The sequence below is a fragment of the Schistocerca cancellata genome, chromosome 1 (genome assembly GCF_023864275.1).
Source record: "Schistocerca cancellata isolate TAMUIC-IGC-003103 chromosome 1, iqSchCanc2.1, whole genome shotgun sequence".
In the NCBI taxonomy this organism is placed as follows: domain Eukaryota; kingdom Metazoa; phylum Arthropoda; class Insecta; order Orthoptera; family Acrididae; genus Schistocerca; species Schistocerca cancellata.
This window is the reverse complement of record NC_064626.1, coordinates 683,090,116-683,103,210: the sequence shown is the minus strand read 5'-3', so window position 1 is coordinate 683,103,210 and position 13,095 is coordinate 683,090,116. Positions and strand designations below refer to the sequence as shown.

At 43.0% G+C, this 13,095-nt stretch overlaps 1 protein-coding gene across 1 annotated transcript in view; it reads left to right on the top strand.

Annotated features, from left to right (window-relative positions):
* Positions 1–13,095, top strand: part of LOC126184219 (protein phosphatase 1 regulatory subunit 21) — a 195,560-nt gene that overhangs the window by 50,503 nt on the left and 131,962 nt on the right. Inside the window, exon 4 of the mRNA XM_049926590.1 lies at positions 2,543–2,665. Coding sequence (XP_049782547.1) covers positions 2,543–2,665 — 123 coding nt within the window. The remainder of the gene's footprint in view (positions 1–2,542; positions 2,666–13,095) is intronic.

Here is a 13,095-nt window from a genome sequence, read left to right as displayed (position 1 = left end):
TATGTGCTTTACATACATGATTGTGATATGTTTGATATTAACTTACAAGTGAACTTTTGTATCAGATTTATAATTTACTTCACATCCTTACGAATAATTCTGCGTAGGGTCTATTGAAGAACCAACTTGTACTGAGTATCTGGACAGTTCTAGTTGTGTAACAAAAGTCTCCTGGTACACCTCATTGCTGCATAAAGAGTTGTGTGGTGTTGTTCAAAGAATTGTCCCTTGTTTATAACACACTATGTGTAAGACATTTCTCTGAATACCTATTACGACTAGTGGAGCAACTGTAGTGTCTGTCTGACAGATAATTTAGTGTAACACATATCATTCATAGTCCAGTTTTCCATGATGTGTGGGGTGTTTTCCAGTTATTTGTCTTGTTATTACAAGATGCCAAACATGCTCATGTGCAGCTGATATCACATTCAAAAGCAGACATTACGGACAAGGGAATGATAAAGCTTAGGTGTTTCATGATCAGCCAGTATACAATCATGTATAGTATTCTGCAATAAAAGGGTCTCTCCCCCTCCCGCACACTCCCCCACCCTCCACTCCACCTCCATCCACTCCACCTCCATCCACTCCACCTCCATCCACTCCACCTCCATCCACTCCACCTCCATCCACTCCACCTCCATCCCCTCCACCTCCAACCCCTCCTTACCCCTCCCTCCTTACGCCCTCCCTCCTTACGCCCTCCCCCCTTACGCCCTCCCCCCTTACGCCCTCCCCCCTTACGCCCTCCCCCCTTACGCCCTCCCCCCTTGCCCCCATCTCCCCCTTGCCCCCATCTCCCCCTTGCCCCCATCTCCCCCTTGCCCCCATCTCCCCCTTGCCCCCATCTCCCCCTTGCCCCCATCTCCCCCTTGCCCCCATCTCCCCCTTGCCCCCATCTCCCCCTTGCCCCCATCTCCCCCTTGCCCCCATCTCCCCCTTGCCCCCATCTCCCCCTTGCCCCCATCTCCCCCTTGCCCCCATCTCCCCCTTGCCCCCATCTCCCCCTTGCCCCCATCTCCCCCTTGCCCCCATCTCCCCCTTGCCCCCATCTCCCCCTTGCCCCCATCTCCCCCTTGCCCCCATCTCCCCCTTGCCCCCATCTCCCCCTTGCCCCCATCTCCCCCTTGCCCCCATCTCCCCCTTGCCCCCATCTCCCCCTTGCCCCCATCTCCCCCTTGCCCCCATCTCCCCCTTGCCCCCATCTCCCCCTTGCCCCCATCTCCCCCTTGCCCCCATCTCCCCCTTGCCCCCATCTCCCCCTTGCCCCCATCTCCCCCTTGCCCCCATCTCCCCCTTGCCCCCATCTCCCCCTTGCCCCCATCTCCCCCTTGCCCCCATCTCCCCCTTGCCCCCATCTCCCCCTTGCCCCCATCTCCCCCTTGCCCCCATCTCCCCCTTGCCCCCATCTCCCCCTTGCCCCCATCTCCCCCTTGCCCCCATCTCCCCCTTGCCCCCATCTCCCCCTTGCCCCCATCTCCCCCTTGCCCCCATCTGCCCCTTGCCCCCATCTCCCCCTTGCCCCCATCTCCCCCTTGCCCCCATCTCCCCCTTGCCCCCCATCTCCCCCTTGCCCCCATCTCCCCCTTGCCCCCATCTCCCCTTTCCCCCCGGCCCCCCCTCTCACCTGTCCCCGTCAATAGAGCTACGGAGCCCCTTGAAGATGTCTCCTGCAGTCGGAGACGAAACTTTGGGAATTGACACAGAATTCATCAACCTACCACGGACATAACGGACATGATATTTCCAACTGTGAAAGTCTACATTTTAGTATCAAAAAAGATCAACATTGTATGTGGAAAGCTTAGTTTCTCTTGCAGCTTATTAATCTTTGAGACCAATGTTATAAGTGAAACATTTATTTTTCTTGTAGCAAAACTACGTATATTAATTTAAATGATTAACTTTCCCTATGTTTGTATACGTGCTACTTAACAGCGATATTGCTATTGTTTGACTACATCATGAAAATATGCAGTGTACATGTTGCTGCACATCAAAGATCTTTCCATAACATGTTTTATTGTTTTTATTGAGTTCCATATTTTTAGGACCGGAAATTCTATGCCGGTGTATAAAACCATGACCATTCAGAGGATTGATAAGTTTTACAGTTCCGAGGAAAAGTGTACTGTCACTTAACATGGGAAAAGTATATTTTCATCCAGGAGAAAGTGTATTTTTAACCTTGTAATCTGGGAAAAATCCGGGAATTTTTTTTTTTTTCTTGTCCGCTTATACACTCTCCCTCCGCTCTAACCCGCTCGCACTTGCACACCCCCTATCACCCACTGCCCTGATACTTCACAATATACATGTACAGAGTGCTACTTGTCCTATTCAGTCCATGATGTTAATGCGTGTGCCGTTGGTTTGACATTCCCAATTTTTGTATTGTGTTTCTAAGGAATCAGCATATTTACTATAATCTTTGTACTTTGTTGTTGTTTTAAATCCTATTTTATTGTAAGATGCTATCTAAAATTTTATATGGAAATGTAGAAATATTTTTTCATTCCTACGTTTTTAATTTTTGCAGCTACATGATAAGGATGAAGCTCATCAGCGAGATGTATCTGAGCTGAGATCTAAATTGGATGCTTTAGAAGCTGAATTGAAACAACACCATGAAGTGAATACAGATGCGGAACACAAATATAAGGTGATCATTGTGCTTGTTTTATGGGTGTTTATTGGTCATGTGCGAACTATCTTAATCGCTCGCTCTGTTTCTTGCAGTTTCGACTTGATACTTCTTGTGAATTTGTATTATTTTAAAACATACAAAATAGTTTAATGCATTTGTCAATTTATGGTAGATTGTTGTGGCTCTATTGCTCTATCATGTACTTAAAGAAAAATATTTTAACAGATGTAAAAGTTGAAGTTTGTAGATCTTTTGGTGTACTGGTTGCTGGGGTTATTTTGTCTAGTACTCAGTGAGAACTGCAGTAGCTCAGAGAAGAGACTGCAGTTAAGATGCAATTATTTTTTATGGAAAGCTCTCAGGGTTTCCAACTTGGTGAAAGTTTTGAGGTGATTTAGGGCAGTGGATTTTTAATTTTACTTGGTGCATCGTTTCTCGTAATGGATGCTTAAGCACCCCACAGGGCTTGTAAATTACTAAAATGAGCAACCATAAAATAATCCTAAATATGTTACTTGCAGTCTCCTTGTCCACTTTGTAGCTAGCTGTGCCTGGAGTACAAATTCCTACACCCTATTTTGAAGGGAGTGAGGAAGTTATGACAGAAAATTGCTCCTCAAAGTTCCATTTTGTATAAATTCATTTTCAGCAACAAAGTGTTCAAATAATTCAGTCTACAGTTTAGCTTGCTTACAAGTGGTAGATTTCAATACTCTGCTCATCACATGCATTTAGGACAAGCCTGATGCACAAACCATGCTAGACTGAAATGATAGACACATTTAATTATTTGCAGTTCATGAAAAAGCTGAATTTCTAACAGTTCCATAAACAGCACAATGCACTCCATCATGAAACTCGGCAGTGGCTTGGTATCTGATAAAGACATACATTGTTGACAAGTTTTTGAGCAATGAAACCCACGAGGCAGCTCCAGAGTTGCTTATGTATTCTCTATGCAATCAGGAGAAGACCACAAAATGGAACTACCATCTCTAAAATGCCTATGCACGTGCCTCAGTGCTCTAAAAGTGCTCTCTTGGTATACTAAATTACTAATAACTTTGCCGGTTGGGATTATATCAACACTAATTTTTGCTATCGTAGATCAATGTGTAAGGAAGATTTCATTTTAAGTTTATTTTTATATCTTAATATAGCTGGTAAGATTATTTTAAAAATGGTACTTTAGGTGGTCTTTACCATCAGAACTGTCCATTCTGTCATTACTGTATGATTGTTAAATCAATTCAAATTTTCTGACATTTGGAGTGTTGCAATCATTTTCTATACCTAAAATGGTGCTGTAATCTCTTTATTCTAGCTTATGTATCATAGTGGATAATCTATTTTTCTAACTTTTTAGTCCAAAATTTACATTGCCATTAAAAACTTGAAAATTTCAACATCATGTTTTACATTAAATTACACATATTATAAAAATTTCAACCCAGTATCTCTTAACTCTGCCAAATGTAAAATTTCAGCAAATAGTGGTTTCTGGGGCAACTGCTTACCTGATGTTCAAACTCTGTATTCCTCACTTTTACATACTTCTACAGCATACTACTAACAAAATTTATAATTACATCACTATCAAAATTTTATGTTATACAGTTGTGTAATCCATGTCAGCAACAAGAACACAAAGAGTGCGCTTGGCTCGGCCTTGGGGCTGAATGGAAGAAGAGTAGGGGTAGTCCCTCTCTCTCCATCTAACTAGCAAACTGTTGATAAGCAGCTAAGGCACTTGCTTATCCACAATACCACAAATTTCAATGAGTTCTACAGTGTGAGACTCGTTGAAACATCACAATGTCTCAGTACTGCCATCCAACTGGAAAGCCAAAAGCTTTTCATCACTAGTACATGCTGGGAAAATCTACATTTATTTATGATTGTAATGGAAATGAAGTGGAGGCGAGTGGCTGCTAGGTGGCCAAATGAAATCCTGAGAAATGAGAAAATACAACACACTGATCAAATTAATAGTGGATAATTTGTGTTAGAAAATGTTTGCAAGTGGGATGAATACATATAATTGAAGATTGCAAGTCATGGAAATGTCCAGAGGTGGCCATTGTTGTTGTTGTTGTTACTACTACTACTACTACTACTACTACTACTAATCTTGTTTTTGTTGTTGTTGTTAGCCCTCAGGAGATGTCATTTTGTCTCACAAGGGTAATCGACCCCAGATTGGGAATCACTGACCAGGGCCCTTCTACTTCCTGTTGAGCCCATTCTCCCGTGTATTCTTTCTTATTCTCCAACCCAAATTATTGTCAGGAGTTAAACAGGTGTTGCTGATAGGTAAATAACTGCAAATTGTTCTGTTCCTGATTATTGTACGACAGCAGGGTGTTGCACAACTATGGAAGTGTAAAATTACTAAACGGCAACTTTTAGGCACCAGGAATTTGCAGTTTCTGTGTTGCAGACTCGTATGTTTGTATATTATTATATGCTTCTGAAATTAAAGTGCCACTTATTCTTCAGAAACTTGTTGAATGTACAATATTTTATGAAAACCTATGGTCAAATATTGTGCAGCTGGAGCTGGTGTTTAGTCTTTACAAATATTTGTTAGTCAGTAGATCACCAGTAAACGGAAAAAGAGATTTTTTTATTGCCCTCTTATGTTGTGTAAATTCTATGCTGAAATAAACTGAAGTTTATTTTCAATTTTGAGAAAAGATTATGATGTAACTATTTCTGAACCACAAAATATAAACCACTGAAATGCAGATGTATAGTGTAGTGTAATGTAGTTCAAAGGTTTAGAAATAGTGTTTAACTGATGGTGTAGATTTCTTTGAATGATAGGATCATGAAATGACAAGGCTGAAGCAATATATTAATTAATAGTAACACGATGAGCTAGGAAGAAAGTTGTTAAGTCTCAAAGTGAGTGCATTTGGATTAGGGCTGAAGATGAAAGTTATGGTAGTATGTGTAGAAGATTATGAAGAGCATATTGTACCTAAGCCTTCTTACTCGGCATCTCCATCTCAGTGCCACTGCCTAGATATCTCTCTCTTCCACTGTCTTCTTTTACTTCCATTGATTTACAGTATATCCCACCGCCACCGTCTCCTCTCTCACTTACAAGTCTCTTTCTGTCTTTCTTTCCCACTGCCACTGTCTCTACCATACCTCAACAAATCAAAAATTCTGGGGCATCCAACTTATTTTTTCCTCTATACCCACTTGTTTAAAATTTTGGTCCAAAATGCACCCTCCTCTATGGCCTGCACTCATATGTATTTTTCATTTTCACTGTCTCCTCTATCTTTTGCTCCCACTGCTTCTCTCTCTCTCTCTCTCTCTCTCTCTGTCTCTATCTCTATCTCTATCTCTCTCTGACTCCCACTGTTACTGTCCTCATCCATTCATCCATCTCTCTCTCTTTTTTAAATGCCACTATGTCTCCCCCATCATCACTGCCTAATGTCTGTTTCTCTCATACTGGCAGTGTCTCCTCTCTCTTCCACCGTCACCATCTCTGCTACCTTTTTCAGTGCAAAAAAGGGCAGATATGTTCACATGCTAAAATTTTTGGTGAGGAATGTGGAATGAGAAATGGGGCAGCTGATTCCCCATTTCCTGTTAGTCTTTTAAAGAGGAACATATTTGCACTTTTTGTGTTCCGACAGGAGCATTTGTCTGCAGTTATCTTCTTTCTCTGCTATTGCAGGATTTGCTGTTTAATATAAACTAATTCTACAGATTAGTAAAGTTTTTGGTATTTTATTTATATATGTAGATACATTTATATACTTCAACCAATATAAACAACAAATAAGTATGCATAATAGAAGGTTAAAATGAAACTGTTTGCTTTACATTTTCTCTAGCCACTATGCTCATCATTTGCAGCTCATTGAAAATCCGCACTTGTGACTTGTGTCTTAAAAGAGTAAATGATTATTGTAAGTATTTTACTGGAATTTCAATATTACATATTTTTGGCAGTAATTTTAAGTTCTTTTCAGAAATCTTAAGATCCTTCTTAGTCCTTTTTTCCCATTGCAGTACCACTTTCAGCTTATTTGTATATGCATCGAGTTCCCATTATATACAGACAGCATTTCATTAAGTTTTATTGGTGGAAAAGATGCTTACTTAACAGTTTGGTGGCTTCAGAACCCTTGTGATGTCCCTAGAACCATTGCCATGGGTTCAGTAAGTAAGTTAAAACTACATTTACACTTCAGACCAGATATTACATGCATAAGTACGGTAACTTTGAACCTCTGGATCTCGGTAATGGATAATGATATTGAAAAAGTTTCCAAGTTCCCCGAGAATATCATCTTGAGAAAATATTTTAAAAATTTTGGCAATCTACATGAATAGAAATTATAGAGATGGCCATCCTCACAATTGGTACTTACTGTATCCAAACATTATGGTTTTTTGGAGTTTTATCAGGAACTGCTCATGAGCAAGTGCTGCATTTATGAGCTGCCTAAAGTCCATCCTAGACCACACCTAATGCAAAAGAACAAACTGATTTGCCCAATTTGCCTGGGCTGGAGGAAGTGTGCAGTGTTTAAATTTTGACCCTGTACTGTAGTGTAGCTACAGTATCCCCAGTCTTCTGATGTGTACAGATGGCTGCTAGGCTAAAAGCTATCCAAAACACTCGACCACCTTCTCTCTGTGATCAGTAGAACCTGAGATATAACCCCCTGAAAAAAGGTCCCATTTTTCACCCAGCTTTTTTGAACATATTGGTACTGTGTGCAGTCAGGTATGGACAAATTCACATAATTGTAAATTTACTCTTGTAATAGATTTGCTGCAGACTACATTTCTCATTTATAATCATCCATCAGATGTATTGCTTTATCACCTGTTCTCACCCTGTCTGTTTTCCCACCTTGCAAAGGTCATCTGATGTTCCTTCTACCCATTGCTTTCAGTTTTCGAGCTCTGAATGATATTTAATGCATGATGTGTTTAATAAACAAGCAAGTTTTTATTTGTGTAAACTTTTTGTTTAAATTCGTTATACGATCACTTTCATTCCTAAGGCTAAGAAACAGTCATGGAACAAGAAGAAATATGACTTGGTAATCTTTTTACCTGTTTAACTTAGGAAAGTAGAACTAACCCCCTTTTCCTCCATCCCCATGACCCTCTCTTACCCCTCTGTATCTGTGCCCACGTGATACAACATTGTTTTTTTATTTGAGCTAGTTGGAATATATACTATGACTGATGGCTGTCTACCACTGTACCAACCCTTTTAATTTGTGAAATAGTTGCGTGTGAGACATTCTCTTACTTACCTGTGTTTTGCAATTTGAAGGAAGGCACCCTTAAATGAAAATATTGTAGAGAGGGCACAAATGATGGTGTGAGTGGTCATTGATGATATCATACCACAAATGGGAATTTGGGATGTATCCACCATCAGCAACCACATAGATCCCTGAATTGAAATGGCAAAATCAATGTGACCCTGCCTAATGGGTGATATGGGTATGCCCATGAAAAGAAATATTCTGCCGGGTTGCCCGATTCAGTGTGCAGGCATGACAGGAGTTGTTTGCATAATCAGTATCAGCGTCAATACTGGGCCATTACATGTGCCACCAGGTTAACGCCTTCATGTGCATCATCCCACAGTGCAAGACATGAGTTAGTTGGAGGATGCTGGCTGGAGAGGTGGTGTGCATTCAGAGTCAGCTGTGGTCAACGTTGGGACACTGTTTGTGGCATTAAGCCTGTGTTGCATTGCAAAATAGTTGTGAAATACAGGGTTCAGCCATCCCGACAGCACAGTTGATAAAACTTGATGCAGAACTGGGTCATGGGTGACGCTGTGGTTACCTCGCAAGCTGTCAATTGGAATTCGTCCAGCATTGCTGCAGGTGCTGATAAAGCACAAAACAAACTGTTTTGCAGTGGTTGAACTCTGTTTCGGGGCCAGTGGGAAGGCAACATGCCAACTGCATGAACGTGTTGTGGCAGAAGTGAATTTAATGTAGTTATATTTGCTTATAAACCATGCCCACCATTGCAGATGCTGTACTGTCTTTTCCGGGAGCTTAGACCAGTGCCTAAAAATGTATATTAAATGTTTGTGGTTAGTTAACAGGTGGAGTTTGCTGTCATACAAGTATACATGAAACTTCTTGACACCATAAATTATTGATTTAAGCCTCTTCCTCAACTTGAGTATAGTATAGTGTGCCACAGTTGTGTCACATAGGCAATTTATTTTCCAGAGCTGTCTTACAAACTATGGGACAAAATTGCCACACTCTCTTACTGGGATGCATCCATCACAAGCATAGATGGCATGCTCAGTATATGTGGCATCAGGCATTCCGCTGTTTTGAGACAATCGTTAAGGTATTGAAAAGCCTGTTGTTAGGAAATAGACCACACAAATTCAATGTACTCTTTGTGCAGATGTTGGAGCAGGTTTGTGATTTGTGCTGCTGGAGAAATAGACTTTGCATAATAGGTGATCTTACTATGAAGAGACTGTAATTGTTTAAGGTTAACAGAAACTGGCATATTTATTATTGCACAATATGGTTGCATGAGGGCATAATACTAAGGATGTGCTCCAGGTTTTTAATACTGGGGGTGAAAAAGCTATGCTGCCTAGTTGAGAATGTTGGTAGTTTTGCAAGAAACCTGGCTAGTTTCTTTAACAGTTCCTCTGGGCGATGCATTGTATAGAAATAAATGTTGGAGTGAGCACTGATAGTTGCCATTAAAGTGCCACAAATGCATAAAGACCCATTAGGTTTTTTAATGACAGTCATAGGCATCACCAATTGACTGGTTTAGACTGGTGAAATGAAATGCCTAGTTCCTGAATTCATACAAGCTTGCCATGAACATTATCTTTTCACAGCAATTGGTCACAGGTGAGCTCAACAAACTTTTGGCTCTGCTGACGATTTCATAGAGAAATGAGCAGTACCATTTTTTTTGCACATCCTAGTGATGGTTTGAAAATCTCTTTGTAAAATATGTATTGCAAAGAAAATCTGATCAGAAAATAGTACTGTTTCTGGTACTAAATTTATGTGATCCACTGTTTTGAAACCAAATGCTGTAAACACATCTAAGCTGTAAATTTTAAGAGCATTCGATGGTTTCACTGCTAAGAATTTTAGTATGTGCCCAATGTTGTTGTACTTAGCTGTAAGTGACAGTTCTCTGAGGAAATGAGTTGCCCTTTGGCAGTCTGATATTACTTATTGCTCAGCCATTTGGAGCAAAAGTGAGTTGAATTGCTGATATATGTTGTCATCTGATTATCAAGGCAGCTCCAGTGTCCAGCTTGAACCCCACTGACTGTTTGAAAATACACTCCTGGAAATGGAAAAAAGAACACATTGACACCGGTGTGTCAGACCCACCATACTTGCTCCGGACACTGCGAGAGGGCTGTACAAGCAATGATCACACGCACGGCACAGCGGACACACCAGGAACCGCGGTTTGGCCGTCGAATGGCGCTAGCTGCGCAGCATTTGTGCACCGCTGCCGTCAGTGTCAGCCAGTTTGCCGTGGCATACGGAGCTCCATCGCAGTCTTTAACACTGGTAGCATGCCGCGACAGCGTGGACGTGAACCGTATGTGCAGTTGACGGACTTTGAGCGAGGGCGTATAGTGGGCATGCGGGAGGCCGGGTGGACGTACCGCCGAATTGCTCAACACGTGGGGCGTGAGGTCTCCACAGTACATCGATGTTGTCGCCAGTGGTCGGCGGAAGGTGCACATGCCCGTCGACCTGGGACCGGACCGCAGCGACGCACGGATGCACGCCAAGACCGTAGGATCCTACGCAGTGCCGTAGGGGACCGCACCGCCACTTCCCAGCAAATTAGGGACACTGTTGCTCCTGGGGTATCGGCGAGGACCATTCGCAACCGTCTCCATGAAGCTGGGCTACGGTCCCGCACACCGTTAGGCCGTCTTCCGCTCACGCCCCAACATCCTGCAGCCCGCCTCCAGTGGTGTCGCGACAGGCTTGAATGGAGGGACGAATGGAGATGTGTCGTCTTCAGCGATGAGAGTCGCTTCTGCCTTGGTGCCAATGATGGTCGTATGCGTGTTTGGCGCCGTGCAGGTGAGCGCCACAATCAGGACTGCATACGACCGAGGCACACAGGGCCAACACCCGGCATCATGGTGTGGGGAGCGATCTCCTACACTGGCCGTACACCACTGGTGATCGTCGAGGGGACACTGAATAGTGCACGGTACATCCAAACCGTCATCGAACCCATTGTTCTACCATTCCTAGACCGGCAAGGGAACTTGCTGTTCCAACAGGACAATGCACGTCCGCATGTATCCCGTGCCACCCAACGTGCTCTAGAAGGTGTAAGTCAACTACCCTGGCCAGCAAGATCTCCGGACCTGTCCCCCATTGAGCATGTTTGGGACTGGATGAAGCGTCGTCTCACGCGGTCTGCACGTCCAGCACGAACGCTGGTCCAACTGAGGCGCCAGGTGGAAATGGCATGGCAAGCCATTCCACAGGACTACATCCAGCATCTCTACGATCGTCTCCATGGGAGAATAGCAGCCTGCATTGCTGCGAAAGGTGGATATACACTGTACTAGTGCCGACATTGTGCATGCTCTGTTGCCTGTGTCTATGTGCCTGTGGTTCTGTCAGTGTGATCATGTGATGTATCTGACCCTAGGAATGTGTCAATAAAGTTTCCCCTTCCTGGGACAATGAATTCACGGTGTTCTTATTTCAATTTCCAGGAGTGTATTAAGAACCAATGTAAGCTTCTGCAGTGGTGGTGACACTGCGGAGTCAGCTGCTGTGACTGTGTGGAGCACGTGCTGTCATCGGTCTGTGTTGGTACAGGATGCTGGCAAGCAGCTTGTTTACACACAGCTGCCAGGAATCAAGTTTGCCACACGGTGAACAGTTTGCAGGCAACAGCTTTGTGACTGAAGGATGCTGCAGCTGGGGCATGACTGGCACTCCGTTGCCTTGCCTGGGAAATATTCCAGTGTCGAGGGTGAAGAAATTTCTGACCTGCCTGTTCAGTACTAAAAAAAAGGGTTACTCAGTGGTGAGGAATGGATGATCATCAAGATTGATGTACTAGACCGACAACTTTACTTCCACCTTTTTTTCTCAAAGTTCGGGTCTTTGTTGTGAAAAAAATTATGATTCGTAGTATTGCCCATTGCTGGCCACTACATTCTCCCCTCTTCCTGGTAGCATATGAATCCCGTGGCAGAAGAACTGGGTGTCTTTTGTGGGGATCTATGAATCGATTCAATTTTGCACTTGTTCATATGATCGGAAGTGCTGGTCAGCCAGACTGTATGCCACTGATCGAAAAAGGTATGCCACTGATCGAAAAAGGTGGTAGACAGAGAGAGCAACGGATGGAGAATACGGCGGGAGGGATTGGACTTCTCATTTCAATGTTCCCATGTATATTTTGACGGGTTTTGTGACATGGGGTCGAACGCTGACCTACTGCAAAATTACCTTTACGTGTCTCACTGTATTGTGGCCATTTGTGTTTCAGTGTTGGCCTCGAACGCATCAATTGCTTTCAGTAATGATGTGCTGTGACTGTCTTCGTCTGTTTCAGTAGCTACGAAAACGTTCTGTCATCCACCGCCATGCCGGTCTTAGACATCAAAATCACTGTTCTTAAGGCGTTGAAAACATTCTCTGGATGTTCTTCGGTTAATAGTTCCCTCACCATTAGTCTTACCCAGCATTTTAAGAGCCACAACCACATATTTCTTCATGTTAAAGCAGAAAATTAAAACTTCCTGCAAATGGTGAGAAATGGGTACGTAAGTTGACGTACTTAATTGAGAATAACCTTAAGATGCAATCACAAGTTGACTAATATTTTTATGGCATTGTGTTTACAGATGCCTAAGCTTATTGTATTACACCTATGACCAACTACCTGAACCCCACTTGCCGCTACTGCCGTCTGTTGCAAAACAGTGGAAGCAAAGTTGTAGACCTAATACTTAAGTTTCTCATGGGAAGCAGGCACTCCAGACGACTGTGGATTTAGTTGGGAAGTTCTGTTGGGGGTGTAAAAAGAAGATAATGAATAAAAATCATCAGCTGGCTGTTGCTTGTGATGCCAGCTAGCTGCTTTTGTCAAGTGATTTTTGTTAGTGGAAGTATGCTGAATGTTAGAAGCAGCCTCAAAAGATTTAATAATCTTAAGAACTTCACAAAGACTAGAAATGGTTGTGCCTTATCCTTTAGCCTTGACTTTTCTGTCAAGTGGTAAGTACAAAATCACATCACGGATTTGTCTGCACAGGAAACTTTGCAGTTCTGACATGGTGATATCTACATCTATGTCATACCCCACAAGCCACCTAACAGTGTATCGTGGAGAGTACTTCTGGTACCACTAACTGATCCTCCCTACCCTGTTTGACTTGCGAATGGCGCATG